Source organism: Xyrauchen texanus, chromosome 37 (genome assembly GCF_025860055.1).
Source record: "Xyrauchen texanus isolate HMW12.3.18 chromosome 37, RBS_HiC_50CHRs, whole genome shotgun sequence".
NCBI classification, from domain to species: domain Eukaryota; kingdom Metazoa; phylum Chordata; class Actinopteri; order Cypriniformes; family Catostomidae; genus Xyrauchen; species Xyrauchen texanus.
In genome coordinates this window covers 6032238-6049962 of record NC_068312.1, presented here as the reverse complement: position 1 = coordinate 6049962, position 17725 = coordinate 6032238, and the positions used below count along the sequence as shown (strand labels likewise).

Genomic DNA, 17725 nt, shown 5'->3' with positions numbered 1-17725 from the left:
GCTAACATTTACAGAGTTCTAAAAAATCCACATGAGCTGGTTTAGAATTTGCAAACAATAAAATCAATGCAAACGTATACATTAGCTGATCAACTTAGTGTAAGGCTCGTTGCTTGCCATTGTCAGTTTGCTCGTTCCTGTTGCGTGTCCTCATCCTGGAAACCTGCGTGAGCTTCGTGTCTGGGGAGCACAGAGCGGGGGAGACAACTCTCTCCAATATTTTGAATTTGGACTGCAGTACCCATTTTAAAAACTTGATATCAATGTTCAATATTGCTCCTTTAATATTTGTCCATCTTTGTCTGTAACAAAGTTTTTCATACTTTTGTTACTGAACCACTTAATCCAAATCCAGATTTTCACTGTCACATGTGAGTGATAATAAATTATATTTATTATTATTATAACTTATTCATATATTATGGGCAGTTTAGTGTAAAGCTCTATTTACTCGTATTCCAACCCATTTTCAGTTCCAGTATATGCTCAAATACCATTAGACCTATGGGTTATAGCCTACATGTTGCTGAAGTAATTCATATCTCAAGATTGATGTTGATATGCAAGACTGAATTTGTCATATTTAAGAGTAAAATGTAGACAAAAAATAAATAATTCATTATAAAAATATAAGTGAACCAGTTACAACAATTGACTGACCAATCCACATATACATAGCTTTTCATTGTCCAATTTATTTTAGTAAATCGGTTTGTTTGGATTATTCATATACTGTAAACGTACCGGTTCAATTAAATGATTTACTTCATTCAGCCCATGTGCCCTGCAAATTTTTTTAAGTAAATTTTATGTAATTGCTGCTCTTTAACACTACATAAAATATTACATTTGTGTGTGTGTTTTTTTTTTTTTTTTTTTGTAGCCTATTTGTTATAGATTAATGTTAAGATAAGTACACTCAAAAAACCTTTTCTGCATGCCAAGAATTGTTGAGGACCAATCGCCAAAATGGGAAACCATTTCATACTCTTGGGTATGGTCTAAACAGTGATTGAGAGCACTCACATTGTCTTATCTGATGTCTTGTATGAACTGTGCAATTTTGGTTATGAATGAATGAATTAATGAATTTGTTTGTTGTTTCTTTTTGTTATTTTGAAGGAGCCAAAGAGGTATATATTACAAAGAAAGGAAAAAAAAAAACAGGAAAAAGGGTAAGTTTAAAATGATTTATGAAGTGTGCAAATGTTAGTGTGAATCAATTGAAAAGTTTGCAATGCTATGTTCACTTCATCTACAGTATACATGTTCTGTTTTAGAACCCTGCATCAACACATCAGACAAATGCAATGGGTTCATTGTGACCTATGCAACAGATGGTTACAAACAGATTGTGCTGGAATAGACCCTACAACAATTTCAAGTGACACACTTCCGCTTTGAAGCGTTCTAACAGAAGACTATTCTTATGAAACATAGCCATGACACAAATATATGATCAAATATATGAACATGTGAAACTACTAAGTGATGCAAATTTTACAGCACACTCATAGCTTTAAAATAAGGACTTTTGGTTGACACATTGATGAAGGTTCACACATTTTTTACATTTTTTTTTTTTAAATAGATAAAATAAATAGATATCAATACAAGCTAAAGTTTGGATAAAATTACTGCTTTCATTTATTTATTTATTTTTAAATACACCATGACCTCACATCTGGTGCTGTTACATCACACAGAATGTTTCTACATAAATATCAAAATTTTGCACCAAAACTGAAGAACTATTGGAATCTAAGGATCTGTGTTCTTGATAATGAAAAGGTACAAATAATCTTTATTTAAAAAATAACAATGGCTTATTTACATATTTGATCTTTACATAAACTTCCTTACAGTATGAAGTTCAATTTCATTTTCTTAATGGAAAGCATAATATTTTTTTATATTTTAATCTCAGTTCAGAATTTTTTAAAGACTAAAATCTTTGATGTCTTTTTCATAGACCGAGGCCATTATTAAAAATTTACAGTGTTTGGGTGCTGTTCAAGTCTGAATTATTATGCACTTCTTATGCTTTGAAAGTCATGACACCAGAGGTACAGTACATTTGATACAGGAAAAAATATTATCAAGGGTTGTACAAATTCAATGGAATATACAGTATGTGTATTATGGGTTTCAAATTGAACAATTACGATGTCAATTGGTTCAAACTCTGAGTTGGAAACATTTTAAGATTTTCAAGTTTTCCCCCCATAACATTGTCATTATACATATAGTATATTATTTTCATCAAAATCAAAATGCTCATTTATTTTTGAAAAAACACTAGGTGTTTCGCTAGTGACTGTAATGTTTTGGTAGTGACCATAATATTTTGTTTGCAAGGTTAAAACTTATTCCCTCAATTTGTTGGACTGTACAGTCTCACTTCCTGTTACCCTTCAAAAATGCAAACTTAAATCAGACTCAGCCAATGGACTACTAAAACACTTATTATTATTATTTATTTATGTATTTATTTATTTTTTGTTTTACAGCAATTTACATTTAAATTATAGTCAAATAAATAATTTATATAAATACAATACAAAATAATCTGTATTTACAATAATAAAATCAATAAATAATGATTCATAATGCAATAGTTCATAAGAATCAGTTCATCCAGAGGTTTGATAGAAGCGCTTAACCCTACATTCTTAAAAAAAAGAATGAATGAGTTGAATCACTTATGTTGTTTATTTTCCTCATTTTGTAAGTCGCTTTGGATAAGAGTGTTTGTTCATTAATGTAAAATGTTAATGTAATTAGTTGCCTCATATTAGGTCTATTTATTTATTTTGCAATCATAATGATTAATTAATTTAGCAATAACCATGTTATATTTCATAACATAAAATACATATGAAAGACTAGAAAAAGTATTTAAAAATAATCATTATTATGATTATTACTTTTATTATTAAGTTGGCTTGTGAGAGCCAACTTACTGATATTGTACTGATGAAATTTCTATATCAAACTCGTCCTAGAGCTTTTAAGCTACATGCACCAAACTCGGCACAGACCTTCAGACTAATCTCGAATAGTGTCTCGAATCTTTTCTAACTGATCGGACTTACGGTTTTCCCACAGCGGATGATCAAAAACTGTAAAAATGCCATTCACTTACATTGATGGAATGTTCAGATGAGCCACCAATGATGGCTCATCTGTTAATGACATGTTAATAACATGTCAAAAAAACATTAACATGTAAAAAACTGGAAAAATCCCATTCACTTACATTGATGGAATGTTCAGATGAGCGACCAACTGTCAAAATTTAAATATGAGCCACCAACAGAGGGCCTTAACATGCTTTATGCTTCTTTTCTATCAAATCTCTATTTCTATCTGTCTCTTAAAATGCAGAGGGCCACTCTATTAAATCTTTATTTCTATCAAATTTAATCAAATGTATTTAAATGACTGCATTTACAATATTGATATGTATATACAATATTTATATCTATATTCATTTATTTATTTATTATATCTATATTTATTTATTTATTTATTTATAATATTTATATCTTCAAGATTAAGATCTTGGTGGTGCAGGGGCTTGAACCCCCGACCTTCGAACGGTAACCCTGAGCCTTAACCATTGAGCCACCACTAGACCTTATCCCTACCTCATGCCAACTAAAGTTTGTCTCGATGAACTTTCTTTTCTAGTTAATATTGTTATTATTAATAATAATACTCAATTAATAATACTCAAACATAAAACATTATATTGGCTTTGGCTTGGCTAACCATCACAGCGTTTAGACAGCTTCAAAAGCACATAAAAACAATAAAGTCTTAAATGTATATGAATAGATCCAGAAGCATAAATTGAAATCTTTATAATGGAACTTATAATGGAATGAGATTGCAAAATCTGGGTTGTTTAACGCACGAGCGGCTGCATTGACTAAAGAGGGCCTCGTTTCCCAAAAGTATCGTATGTATAAGTAGAACGAATCTTAGAAATATCGATTAAATATCGTTATACTGACACCTGCAGGACAATTGCGAAATCACACTTCATTCAATTAATCCAGTTACATTTATTTTGACATTCTTAAACGTTATGCTTTATGATAATTTAGTTTTATTTTATATTTATATTTAAATAAACATAATTTCTAGGTCTACTTATATAAATATAGCCTACCTGTGGGCCCATTTTTCTGAAATAATTCATAACAATAATTATGCAATTTAAAATAAAAGACATATAAAGATAAAGGAAATAAAAATAAACAATCAGTCAATGATATAATAATTCGGCCTAAATCAATTAAACACACAGATTTGTGTGCATGACCAAGTTGGTACAAACTGGCCACTCTATTTATTAGAAATTAAATTCTAGAGAAACATAGAAAACGTTATTATGAGCTAAGATCCATCATTATCAGGAAATTCGGCCCTCAGAACTACCAGAAATGTTCAGCAAGCTGGGATCACGTTCATCGAAGAGTGATAATGGAAGAAATATTGCAACAATCGGGTTTATTAAACGCAGTCTCGGCGGGCTGAACTGACCAACCATTACGAGCGGAAATGTTCTGCCAGTTGGATCACCGACATTAGACAGCTTTCATTGCAGACAAATACAGAAAAATGCCTTTAAGGCATAAGAATAGATCCATATGTTGGGATTACGGTCATTAGACAGCTTTTTTAAACAAAGAAATACATTTAATGCATAAGAAAAGATCCATATGACCAAAATTATATTATTCTTTTGGAGTGAAAATGTAAAGAATATAGGCAAAAATCACGGTTAAACGCAATAGCGGCTAGCTGAACTTACTGACCAGTGTGAGCGGATGTTCCTTCCTTATCATGGTCATTAGACAGCTCTTAAGACTAATAAATCCCATAAAAGAATAAATGAATTCCTTGTAGAGAGTGGAAGGAGGAATGCAAAGTTCAGAGTTCAGAGCTCACAGCGGTGGGCCGTTGATCATGGTAATTCAACCGCTTTAAAGGCAAGTTCTGTAAAAGCATTAGATCCATGATTATATACAAGATAAGTTCCATAAGAATAAATGATTATAATTCCTTGGAGTGACAGTAGAAGGAAGGGAGAAAAATCTATTTACAAAGCTCCGAATTTAAGAGATTAAAAATCCTCGTAAATATGACAGTTGTCAATGGTTTCAGCCATTTGACGAAGTGGATGGTCACGTGACCTGCCAGTAGGTGGATGCCACCTGCCAGTACGGACTGGCAGGTCTTACCACTGTCATCTCCCCATCTGCTAGTGGTCGGTGGCAGGTCACCTGATCCGGCAGTGGTGGCTCCTGCCACCCAGTGAGAGATTGAAACCCTTCTAACATTTTTGAGGCAAGGGCGGGTGTTTTGCCACCCCAATTCAGACCCCGCTCGCATCCTGGAGACGGTGCGCAATGCCTTAACCTGTCCGTGTTGCGCATGGTCCATGACAACATTCCGCCTGTGTCTGGGAGGGAAAAGGTGTCAGAAATACTCAAACCTGCCCATCTGGCATCAACAATCATACCACGCTCCAAATCTCTGAGATCAAATGTTTTACCCATGCTGCATGATTTTATGCACTGCACTACACAATTGACTGATTAGATAATCGCATGGATAATTGTTGGTGCCAGATGGGCTGGTTTGAGTATTTCTGTAACTGCTGATCTCCTGGGATTTTCACACACAACAGTCTCTAGAATTTACTCAGAATGGTGCCAAAACCAAAAAAAAAAAACATCCAGTGAGCTCAGAATGCTATGACCTACACAATATTAGGCAGGTGGTTTTAATGTTGGCTGATCGGTGTATGTCTGTATATATATGAGTATATAATATAATATAATAATGAGCCATCCAAACCTGCTATTAATGAAAAAGTTAAATCAAGGACTTTAAAGCCTGGAGCTCTTTGAATTATGGCCAATCTGTTTTTCAGCTGTATAAAATCTGTTCTATTCTAATGGGGAAATATATTGGTTTTGTTTGCCTTCAGATGTTTCATGAGATGACTTAACCCTTTAACATATATGTAAGTTCACCCCTCTTTAAAATATATATGGTTAAAAAAAGACCCAGGTAAAATCTAGATGCTTATTCTTTATAAAACTACTTATTTTTCAATTGTAAAATCAACTCTATCTTTTAATTCTGAAGACTTTCAGAAGCATTGAATACGAAGAATGCACTTTTTGTGAGAAGGCATTTTAAGGAATGTCATGGAAATTCTCTTATAATTTGAAAAAATATTCACCTACATTTTACAAAAATAAGTTCACGTGACAGAAGAAAACTGAATGGAAGAATACCTGGAGACACAAAGTCATTTTTTACCCACAAATACATTCTAGGGTTTAATCAACATTTAAAATATAAATAATTAAATATTTATATTAGAAACACAGTGCCAACTAATAATTTATTGTATCGTTATATGATATGTTTACGTATATTTTGAATGATGATAATAATAATAATAATTATTATTATGTAGGCCTATGGGCTGCAATAAAAATTATAAAATTGATTGTTTTGTTTAAATCTTTAGCTAACTTAATGAAATCATAATTTTTCACTTGCACGTGGAGACCTTCGTCAGTTGTTTCCTTTGCTTTTGATACAGCAGGTGGCGCGAGTTTCCTTTGGGCTTTCGGGTGAGACCGTTCAGTGAAACAGAGAATAAGAGCTAGTCCTCTTTCTGCTGCTGTAACTGACTCAGTATCAGTCACTCGCTCTAAGAAAGGCGGTGTTGTCAAAACAAAACTGATTCAGTAACAGTTTGACAGTGAACAGCGCTTTCACCTTGACATCGAACATGGCGTCGGCGACGAGGATTATACAGAAACTGAGGAATTATCTGTCAGGGGTGAGATGACGCAGAATTTATTCATGTATTAAGCGTGCTTGTCAAGACGTGCTTAAACGAACATATCGATGTGATATAACAACGTGTAAACAAAACGCTTTAAAGGCATGTGTATGCGCTGCTCGATGTGCCAACTTGCCTATTTCGTTTGTTGTCAACTGATGTATATATGTCCTCATAACTGCATAGATTCTGTTTTTACGATTTTTATCATTTTTATAGTAGGGAACACCGGGGCATGTTGTCACAGTTTTTTTTTTTTTTTCTCCTGATAACATTTCTCAGGGGAGGTTTATTTTTTCAATGTTCAGAAAGCCAGTTTTTAGATAAACACAAAACCTTCAAGTCTAAAGTGCAAAAACTGCTCTTGAGCATTTCCAGTTATTTCCCAGGAAAAAAGATACAGCTCATTAAACTTTTTTTGTGACTACATGTCATGCTCTAATATAAGAGGTACGTTTTAATAAACAGCCTAAAGGCCTTAACAGTAAAACAGTTATGAAGCAAACATGTAAAAAGTATTGAACACAAATATCAAAGCATGGATTTGCACCTTACATTGTAAGTAATGTGTTGTAATTGTAAATGTTCATGTATTTGAAACAAATGTTACAACAATGCCCCAACAAAAATGTGAAAACTTGCAGTGAACAGACATTTAGAGAAAACATGCTCGAGAAAACACAGATTCATTGCACTTTAGAGTCAAAATCTGACTTGCCTTTCCTTACAGTCATCTTTCTTGTGTCTTACAGCAAAATCTGCAATCAAAACTACAGCTTCGGTACACTGAAATTTCAAAGAGGTAATTATGCAGACCTGCCTGAATATGTGCTTGTGCTTGTATTTCACATAAAATTGTTTATTGTTAGTTAGCATCAAAGTTATACTTGTTGAATTTATTAAATTTACATTGGTATTAATATTGAATATTTATATTATTATTTCTGTATGGGTTGTTGATAGATGGACCTCTGATTATGATTTTAGATTTTCATTTATAGCTATATTTGTATATGGATAAGTATGTTATTAGTTGCTGTCACTTGTCAGCACTTTCAAGATTTTTTTTTTTTTAAGTTTTTTATAAATTTTGTTCCTTCAAGTTCATTTAAATGGTCCTGTGGTGTGACAAATGATTTTAAGTTTTAGTTTGCCATAAATATGAGGTCATTCAAAATCTATGTACAATAATTACAATACAAACATGTATCAAAGATTAGAAGAGGTTTTTTTTTTTTTTTTTTTCTTTTCTCACAATTTGAAATGCCCAATTCCCACTACTTAGTAGGTTGTCATGGTGGTGTGGTTACTCACCTCAATCCGGGTGGTGGAGGACAAGTCTCAGTTGCCTCCGCTTCTGAGACCGTCAATCTGCGCATCTTATCACATGGCTCGATGTGCATGACACTACGGAGACTCCCAGCATGTGGAGGCTTGTGCTGTTCTCTGCGATTCATGCACAATTTACCACACACCCCATTGAGAGAAAGAACCACTAATCATGACCACGAGGAGGTTACCCCATGTGACTCTTCCCTCCCTAGCATCCAGGCCAATTTGGTTGCTTAGGAGACCAGGCTGGAGTCACTCAGCACACCCTGGATTCAAACTCGTGACTCTAGTGGTGGTAGTCAGCGTCAATCCTCGCTGAGATACCCAGGCCCTGTTCAAAGTAGTTTTAGATGGATTAAAGCATGTCACACTGTGTTTTCAACAGATAGACTCCCATAAGCTAGTATCCACACAAATGAGGAAAACTTTTCCTTCTTTTATGTTTGTTAATGCTGAAAATCTCTCTTTCGATCTGGCAGGACTGAATAAATGATAATGGAAGTAGCTCCATATTTCAACTTAAATTAATAGGACGTAAAATGGTCAACTACCTATATATTTCTAGATTTAAAATATAATGAGATTAATTTCGAACCACTTGAATGATAATGAAGAATGCAAGCTTTAACTGTATTGATTTATAGTTTATTTCATTGATGTAGGACTCAACCACCTCCCAAACTTCCTGTTGGACCCAGCCATAAATTTGCGAATAACTACTATTGTCAGAGAGATGGACGCAGAGAGTCAGTCCCGCCAACTGTTGTCATGTCTTCTCAGAAGGCCCTGACAGCTGGAAGGTTGGTTGATATAACGTAATGTGGTGGGGGGATAATAGGGTACTTTTGCACCCCTTTTACCGGTATATGTATTTTCTGGCTTGTTAACCATGTAATAAATCTCTTTGTGTTCACAGTGGGGCTTCTGAAAAACCCAAAATCCCTGTTTTGCCTGGGACCCCAGCTAAGGAACTTCCGCTAAGTGTTGACTAGATTTATGATGTTAAATGTGTATAATAAAGATCTGTACATAAACATGTTTAGTGTTCTGTCTGTGTAATTTTATGCTTTTGTATTTCTTGCAGTCATCACACATAAAATATATATATATATATATAAGCAAAGAAACCTGCTGCTCCAGTGCTGTCTATTTGGTGGTGTGTGTGTGTGTGTGTGTGTGTGTGTGTGTGTGTGTGTGTGTGTGGGTAGTTGCCCATTTCGGCCCTGTTTCGTGGCCGGCCCACCGGGAAAAGACCCTGAATGAATGACCTTTTCACAGAAGATCCTTCAAATTCACAGTATCAAGAGATATTTATATTAAGATTTCACACAAACAATGAAATATATATATACACACACTATAACAAATTGGACAAGGCTATTTAAATAAGGCAATCCCATTTGCTTTTTTTGCCTATAGCATTATTTAATTATATATTTTTACAATTATTGTAATTGGAAAAATAATCTGAAGCATAGTATTGAGGACTACTATTTTATTTTACATTGTTTTTTTATGATTTCAATGTATTATTTTATAAAGATTATTAACCTTATTGAAAGTCATAAAGGTTTACTGTAAAGATATTTTATATTATATTACAATGATTTAATTTTTATGTGTTTGTTTATTTTTTTATTAATATTTTAGCTTTGTCGGTTTTGGCCTGGTCTCTGCGGATCTTTAATGGGCGTTTCTCAATCTATGGGTATTATCAAATCGGGATAGGCGTTTTTCAACTATCCAATGAAAGTAGGGAATCTCAACGTAGTAATCAGTAGGCATTATCAAACCAGGATGTGTGTTTCTGAACTACCCAATAAAAGTAGGGAATTTCAGTGTAGTAGGCAAATCGTGCCCATCCCGGTTTGAAAACGCCCACTGAGTGGAAAAGGCGTATTTTTGTTCTGCAGATACACTAGTCTCGTGCGGAGTTAGAAACGGCATACTAATACTACTCTTAATACTTCTGCCATATCTGTCTATGGCAGAAATAGTAAGAGTAGTATGGTAGTACGCCATTCCTAACTTGGCCCATGTCGGCACTGGACATACTCTCTGCTGCCATCTACAGGAGAAAATAAACCATGTTCTTAAGCTGTCGTAAAAGAGTTCAAGACAAAAATGTGCTTGTGTAAGTCTAAACTATTTATTTGCTTATTTAAAAAAAAAAAAGTGAATAATGAGTTGAATTAATGTGTTAATGAGTCAGCATGTGTAAATATATTGTATTTATAATACTTGCAGTGAAGGGACATTTAGAGAAAACACAGATTAATTTATTATACTTTTACACATTAAATACAATATATTTACACATGCAGATTCTTTAACACATTAATTTAACTCATTATTAACTTATATATAAATATTATGTAAAAAAATTACATAATATTTAAAAATTGTTTTAAATATATTATAATATTTAAAAATGGTCAGTCTTTCCTCGAGATTGTAAAAATACCAAGCAAGCATTACAGAAAAATGCCTCACTGATTATTGTTTTCGTCACCCAGCTGAATAAATGAATCATTTATTCAGCTGGCTGACGAAACAAAAATCAGTACTGCATTTTTCTATAATGCTTGCTTAGATTTTTAAATATGAACTTGATATCACAACTCTTGTGGTCCGAAAAGAGCTGCATGGTGGATTCTCGGCTTCACGGAAATACACAGAGAATCTACCAACATCTACCCTGCAACCTCTCTGTGCCCCCTAGTCAAGTCAAGTCAAGTGGTTTTTATTGTTGTTCAACCATATACAGTTAGTACAGTACACAGTGAAACGAGACAACGTTCCTCTAGGACCATGGTGCTACATAAAACAACATAGGACAAACACAGAACCACATGAGACTACACAGACTAAATAACATACCTATATAAAGTGCACATGCAAACGTGTGCAAAAAGTACTAAAAATGAACAAGACAATAGGCATAGTGAGAGACAGTGCAGCGCCGACAGTTTCTAAAAATGCCAAATGTAAACATAACTTACTATTAGATAGTGTTCTATACACAGCAGTTATTGAGGTAGCAGACAGTTATAAAGTGACAATAATTAAAGTGCAACTCAGGACACGTGTGTGTGTGTGTGTCAGTCCAGTCTCTGAGTATTGAGGAGTCTGATGGCTTGGGGGAAGAAGCTGTTACACAGTCTGGCCGCAAGGGCCCGAATGCTTCGGTACCTTTTGCCAGACGGCAGGAGGGTGTAGAGTTTCTGTGAGGGGTGTGTGGGGTCATCCACAATGCTGGTTGCTTTGTGGATGCAGCGTTTTTTGTAAATGCCTTTGATGGAGGGAAGAGAAACCCCGATGATCTTCTCAGCTGTCCTCACTATCCTCTGCAGGGCTTTGCGGTCCAAAACGGTGCAAGTCCCAAACCAGGCAGTGATGCAGCTGCTCAGGATGCTCTCAAAAGTCCCTCTATAGAATCTAGTGAGGATGGGGGGTAGGAGATGTGCTTTCCTCAGCAATTGAAGAAAGTAGAGATGCTGCTGGGCTTTCTTGGTAATAGAGCTGGTGTTGAGGGACCAGGTGAGGTTCTCCGCCAGGTGAACACCAAGGAATTTGGTGCTCTTGACAATCTCCACAGAGGAGCCGTCGATGTTCAGCAGAGTGCGGTCTCCTACAGTCAACAACCATCTCTTTTGTTTTGTCCACATTCAGAGACAGGTCTACACCAGTCTGTTAGCCGCTGCACCTTTTATCTAGGTGGGTGAGGGCCAGAGGGAGGGTGGTGGCCATGGCGTCGTCTGATGAACGGTTTGGACGATACGCGAACTGCAGTGGGTCTAGTGAGGGGGGCAGCTGGGTCTTAATGTGCCTCATGACGAGCCTCTCGAAGCACTTCATGATGATGGGCATGAGTGTGATGGGACAGTAGTCGTTGAGGCAGGACACTGAAGCCCGTTGGAACGAAGGTGCTGCTCAGAGAGATGTTGAAGATGTCAGTAAGAACATCTGCCAGCTGGTCTGCACATCCTCTGAGCACTCTGCCAGGAATGTTGACTCTACGTAGAGTTTTCCTCACATCAGCCGTGGTAAGACAAAGCACCTGGTCTTTGGGAGGAGGGGTGGTCTTCCTCGCCACCACGTCGTTCTGTGCTTCAAACCTAGCGTAGAAGTCGTTCAGCGCATCTGGAAGGGAGGCATCTTTGTCACAGGCAACTGATGTTGTCCTGTAGTTGGTGATGGCCTGGATGCCCTGCCACATGCGCCGCGTGTTGACGCTGTCCTGGAAGTGACTGTGGATTCTCTGGGCGTGTGCACGCTTTGCCTTTATGATGGCCTGGGACAGTTTGGCCCTCGCTGTTCTTTGGGCAGCCTTGTTGCCAGCTCTGAAGGTGGAGTCTCGGGTCCTCAGCAGCGCACGCACCTCCGCAGTCATCCACGGCTTCTGGTTGGAGCGTGTGGTGATGGTCTTGGAGAAAGTGACATCATCAATGCACTTGCTGATGTAGCTGATCACTGATGCTGTGTATTCCTCCTAATGTGAGAAGCACTGTTTTAAAGTATCCTCTTTTGAGCACCACGCACTCATTAACCTAAAATGTATATGTTGTAATTTGAACATGAAAATTGAAAAATAAAACATAAATTGAAAAATAAAATTAAAACTTTGTATTTACATTTTAATTATGTTGCTATTATTGCATGAATATTAATGAAATTCTTTGTAAAAGTTTTGTTTTATGAAATGAAAATCAAATCACTTAATTCTATTTTTAATATTGGCACATCTTTTGCGGACACTTTTTAATAATGAAATGGTTAATCAGGTTTTCATTATCACTTATTAAAAATTGGCAGAATCTGTCTTCCATACTTTTGCTTTAAATAATAAAAAAAGTCAGTTAGCACGCAACAGCTTGAAACTTGGTCGGGAGTTTTACTTTTCAGAGTGTTTTTCAAATCAATGTCTAAAGTTTCTTTGCCATTATTCAGATGTAAAGCATGATCCAGACCGTAACTGAGGAAACAAATCACAGGCGTTTCTGATGACCACAAATTGTATTTTTAAATAATAATTTCATAGAGATTGCTGAGGGGTATTCCCCGTTGCATATCAGATAACAATCATTGGAATAAACACATTTAAACGATTATATTTAGTTATGGAACAAATGTCTCACGCCATGAGATTCGAAAACGACCCAATGGAGTATTTATCGAAGTATCAGAGATTCTTTACTTACTTAACAAACCTCCACGGCTCTATCGTAGGAAAGAGCGTAACGGTCAACAAGCGTGTTACGGCAGTAAGTCACCGTTTGCGGATACTATACAAAGGAATCGGAAGAGCCGTAAACGGACACCTAACTGTCGCAAATGGTCGGTGTCTCTTCTTCGAAAACAGCTATTTTTTTGCTATAAACTCGACACATAGTTTTTTTGTGTAAAACATGTTGAAGATAAGCGGGCAGTCGACTAATTTATTAAGGTCTGTTTCCTCAAAAAAGCATTTTATTCAACACACTGAAGCATCTCGTCCATAGAAATCCATTAAAAAGGACGGTCTCTTGTCTACCGGTCTGCCGCGTTATGCTATTTTTAGTCTAAAAACCATACAAGGTCTCTGGTTGTACTTTAGAATGTCTTCTCTCATTTGCCGTAGTGACGTCATAGGTGGACCTTTTTGAATCGTTCCTTCCTTTCAAACTCATGGTGTGTAACGTGGACAACATTACTAGCTCACATTTCTGCTGTCTGGATTCTTATAAGCCCGAAAACAGCTATGAACGTTCAGCCTTCAAACCCCAATAACCCGATCGTGTTTTTCGACGTCACCGTCGGAGGGCAAGTAAGTTCCAGATCCCGCTGCTGTTTCTCATTAGCACGTCAGCTAACTGAAACGACATCACACTGAGGCTGTGGTTCAAAACCTACTGAGCTAAAATGTTGGGTATCATGGACGGGTGTAGAGTCCGCTGTCATAGAGACTGATACTGCACGTCGCATTTATAATATTCATAATAAACAACGGTCGCAATAGTCTGTGATGCTATAAAATGCTCTCTAGGTAGTCAGCTCAATAGGTTTTGACACACATCCTAAGACAAGACAAGATATAGTGAGTCTGTAGCATAAATCCGATTAAGTTGATTTAATACCATCTGTACTGCTTCGGTATATTGTAAAAAGAAACTGATACCTGCTTGCTGTCTTCATGAATAATGTATATCTATATGCATGACATGTTCAGCTGCTTGCACAACATTTACTGACACTTAACTAGCATCTTTCTTTCTTCTGTTTGGGGTCCAAGAGACCCCTATGCTTTATGTCTATTAGTTTTTCTGAAAGTAAACTTTATTTTCCATTCAAATTATTTTAATAATTTTCTTTGACCTAACTCTGGTTTACCATAAAAAGGCATGCACTTTTCAATAAGGTGATAGTTGTCCACAATAGTAACACTATTTGTGTTTGAGGTTCATTAGACCCCAGCTATAATAGACTGCAGTCAAATAGAAGAAAACAATGAAGCAATATGACACGAGCAAGAGTGCAATATGGCCCTACATCAGCACTGCTGTGATTCAGTAGGTATTCACAGCAGTGCTGATTTAGGGGCATATAGCATGATTGCAACTGATATTGCTTATACAGCAGTTCAATGAACAAGTAAATATATATATTTTTTTTTAGGAAAAACAGAGTACTGTCATTAAAAAAAGCATTTGTGCGTGGAACTACTTTCTTACGTGATTGATCAGAATCTACCATTGCTGGTTCAAACCAAATGATGCGTCCAAGCCTTTGTTAGTAATGAAAAAATTACACTAGAACTAGTATCATGGCTGTTTCTAAAAAGTTATTGGAGAAACAAGGATGTGTGTATGTGTGTGTGTGTGTGTGTGTGTGTGTGTGTGTAGAGAGAGAGAGAGAGAGAGAGAGAGATATGAAATTTGTAAGATCACCTGTTGATGATGCTGTATTGTGTTAGTCAGCTTTCTGAAGATAATGTCATTTTGGTGAAATTCATCCTATTTTCTCAGTGGAAAAATAGCCGTCCCTATTTCACGGTAGCTAGTGCGCAGGAGTTTTTCTCCTTAGAAACTAGGGCTGCACAATTTGGACAAAAAGTCATATTGCGTTTATTTTGAAAAATATTGCGATTGTGATGGCAATGTTTTCCACATGTTCAACTGCAAAAAGGCTGCTGGGGTTTCACACTTGAGCCCTCTTAAAAATAACCAAATTGAGACCTTTTTTCAGTTTAACCACAAACAAATAAATATATAAACAGTGAAACAAAGTCTTCATATCCAAATGTTACCATCCACCGTGTACATGTTTTTGTCCATTTTGTGATAGGGTCTCAGCCCACTGATCATCATCATTCGTTTTTGAAACACCGTCAACTTGAATATTATGGATGCTCCAATCAGGTTTTTAACTTCTGATACCGATCTCCAATTTTCTTTTCATCTCATCAATCAATGCTGATCATTTAAGTTTTATCAGCAGCTCTTTCAAAACTGATTAAATGTAAGCTTTCTGCTCAATGTCACTGTTAACTAAATTTCCCTGTTGGTAAAACCATAGTTGTTGCCTTGTTTTTGCTGTCAAAAATTATGTTGGTTTGATTGAATAATTCAGTAATCACAAAATATAATTTCAAAATATAAATGTTACTCTTTATTCTAGGCCTTAAAGACCTTATACAAACGATTCTTTACTGTATATAAGATTGTCCTAAAGAATGAGGCTTAATGTCAAACTGAAGTTGAACTGATAACCCATTGGTGTAATTACATTTAAATTTTGGTTAGTTTGTCACGATTTAGGGCTGGGATAAACGATTATTTTTTAAACAATTAATCTAGCGATTATTTTTTCGATGCATCGATTAATCTAACGATTCATTTTCCCAGTCCGATTCGATTTCGATTCGATTATCTCCCCATTGATTGACTAATAGCAATTTATACATGTTGATTTACATATCTGAATGAAAAAAAATGAATTCCTTAACATTGCAATATATGTTTATTGCTCTTAAAATTCCAAAATAAAAGACTATACAAGTGCAAAGTAATGCATTCTTAGTCAGAGGTAGCATTCAATAAAACCTCGAAGCCTTGAAAACACATAGGCCTAGCTTACTGAAAAAAAGTGCATCTTGTAATTCTTCTTTCAGAATAAAATAACAACAACTTGATGTCTAGCATTCAATAAAAAAATAAAAAGGTCACCCAAAATACTTGTTTAGAGCAATTGAAAGAATACAGTAACCAATGTAAACTTGAGGGCTTTAAGCTAATACAGAAAGTGCTTTTCCAACAAAAAATAAATAATGAAAATAAACATTCAGAATTCAACATTTATGTTGAACATACTGAAAAAAAGCATCTTCATTCACATGCAAATAACAACTTACACTCTGACACTTTCCTTTCACCTTAAGAATACGGTGTGTGTGTGTGTGTGTGTGCGCGGGTGCGTGGCGCCTCTTCAGGTGCTGGTGCATTGCCGTGGTGCTAGAATGGAAGGCCATCTCCATTTTGCAAAGACGACATATCACAGAATTGTTTCCTTTAATTTAAAAGAATTCCCATACTTTAGAGGAACGAGTGCCTTGCACTTCTGATAGTCTGAGGAGCCACTCGTGTTGCTACTACTCTCCGGCGCCGCCATCTTTGTTTTGGGTCTGACGAATCGACGCGCATATTTTGCGTCGACGTATTTTTTGCCCAGCCCTATCACCATTTAATTTAATTATTTGTATTAATTATTTTATTATTTAATTTAGCAATGCATTATATTATAGTAACTAAATATTTGATATAGATTTATTATATGTATATTCCTTTTCATTTTGTTGGATGTTGGTAATATTAGTTCCGCTTTCACTTGTTTCCGCGGGGAGTGTAATAAGGGTGACGCTCTCTCGTGAGTTAAACAAATGGCAGGAGAACGAAGATATGTTTCTGGACTCTACAGGCGTTACTGTTAATACTGTTTGTTCAGCAATCATTTAATAAAGATGTTTGAATTATACCCCATCTTGTATTCTGCGTTATTATTATGATACCTGTGCCTTGCGGAGACTGAGATGCTGCTACCGCAGATGATAATAAAAAATGCTTCACGCAGGATGCGCCAGTTTAGTGTAAATAAAGTGTTTAGTGCAGGTAAACAAACGGAACCGAACTCTGATCACTTCTGTTACTCTAAGCGTGAGAGGGAGTTGCAGCCCATTGCAATTTAATAATCGCACAAGGTCATATCGCGGTTTCGATTTTATTTCCATTAATTGTGCAGCCCTAATAGAAACTGCAAAGTCCTCTGCTATTTTGAACAGTATGTCCTCCCCAATGAGGAAACTCCGGTAAGAGGTAAGCGCCTTGAGTTTGTGTTATTTATCAATCTGTTGTGTGTAACGGAGGCGGCCCCTGAACTAAATTTAAATGAATTTTAACTGTCCAAAATTCGGGTGCCAGACAGGTTTAGGCCTGTCAAAAAGATTTCATCGCCAGGATAGCTCTAAAAGCCACCAATTACACG

At 35.9% G+C, this 17725-nt stretch overlaps 2 protein-coding genes across 2 annotated transcripts in view; both read left to right on the top strand.

Annotated features, from left to right (window-relative positions):
* The first annotated feature begins 6725 nt into the window (after window positions 1–6725).
* Window positions 6726–9247, top strand: LOC127630715 (NADH dehydrogenase [ubiquinone] 1 alpha subcomplex subunit 7-like). The gene is made up of 4 exons (XM_052108441.1): window positions 6726–6874; window positions 7630–7679; window positions 8872–9009; window positions 9126–9247. Exons 1-4 carry the CDS (start codon window positions 6824–6826, stop codon window positions 9199–9201), a joined length of 315 nt encoding a protein of 104 aa, XP_051964401.1. The 5' UTR covers window positions 6726–6823; the 3' UTR covers window positions 9202–9247.
* A 4598-nt stretch (window positions 9248–13845) lies between these two features.
* Window positions 13846–17725, top strand: part of ppih (peptidylprolyl isomerase H (cyclophilin H)) — a 29195-nt gene continuing 25315 nt past the window's right edge. Inside the window, exon 1 of the mRNA XM_052108440.1 lies at window positions 13846–14015. Within this exon, the coding sequence (XP_051964400.1) occupies window positions 13950–14015 (66 nt within the window). The 5' untranslated portion in view covers window positions 13846–13949. The remainder of the gene's footprint in view (window positions 14016–17725) is intronic.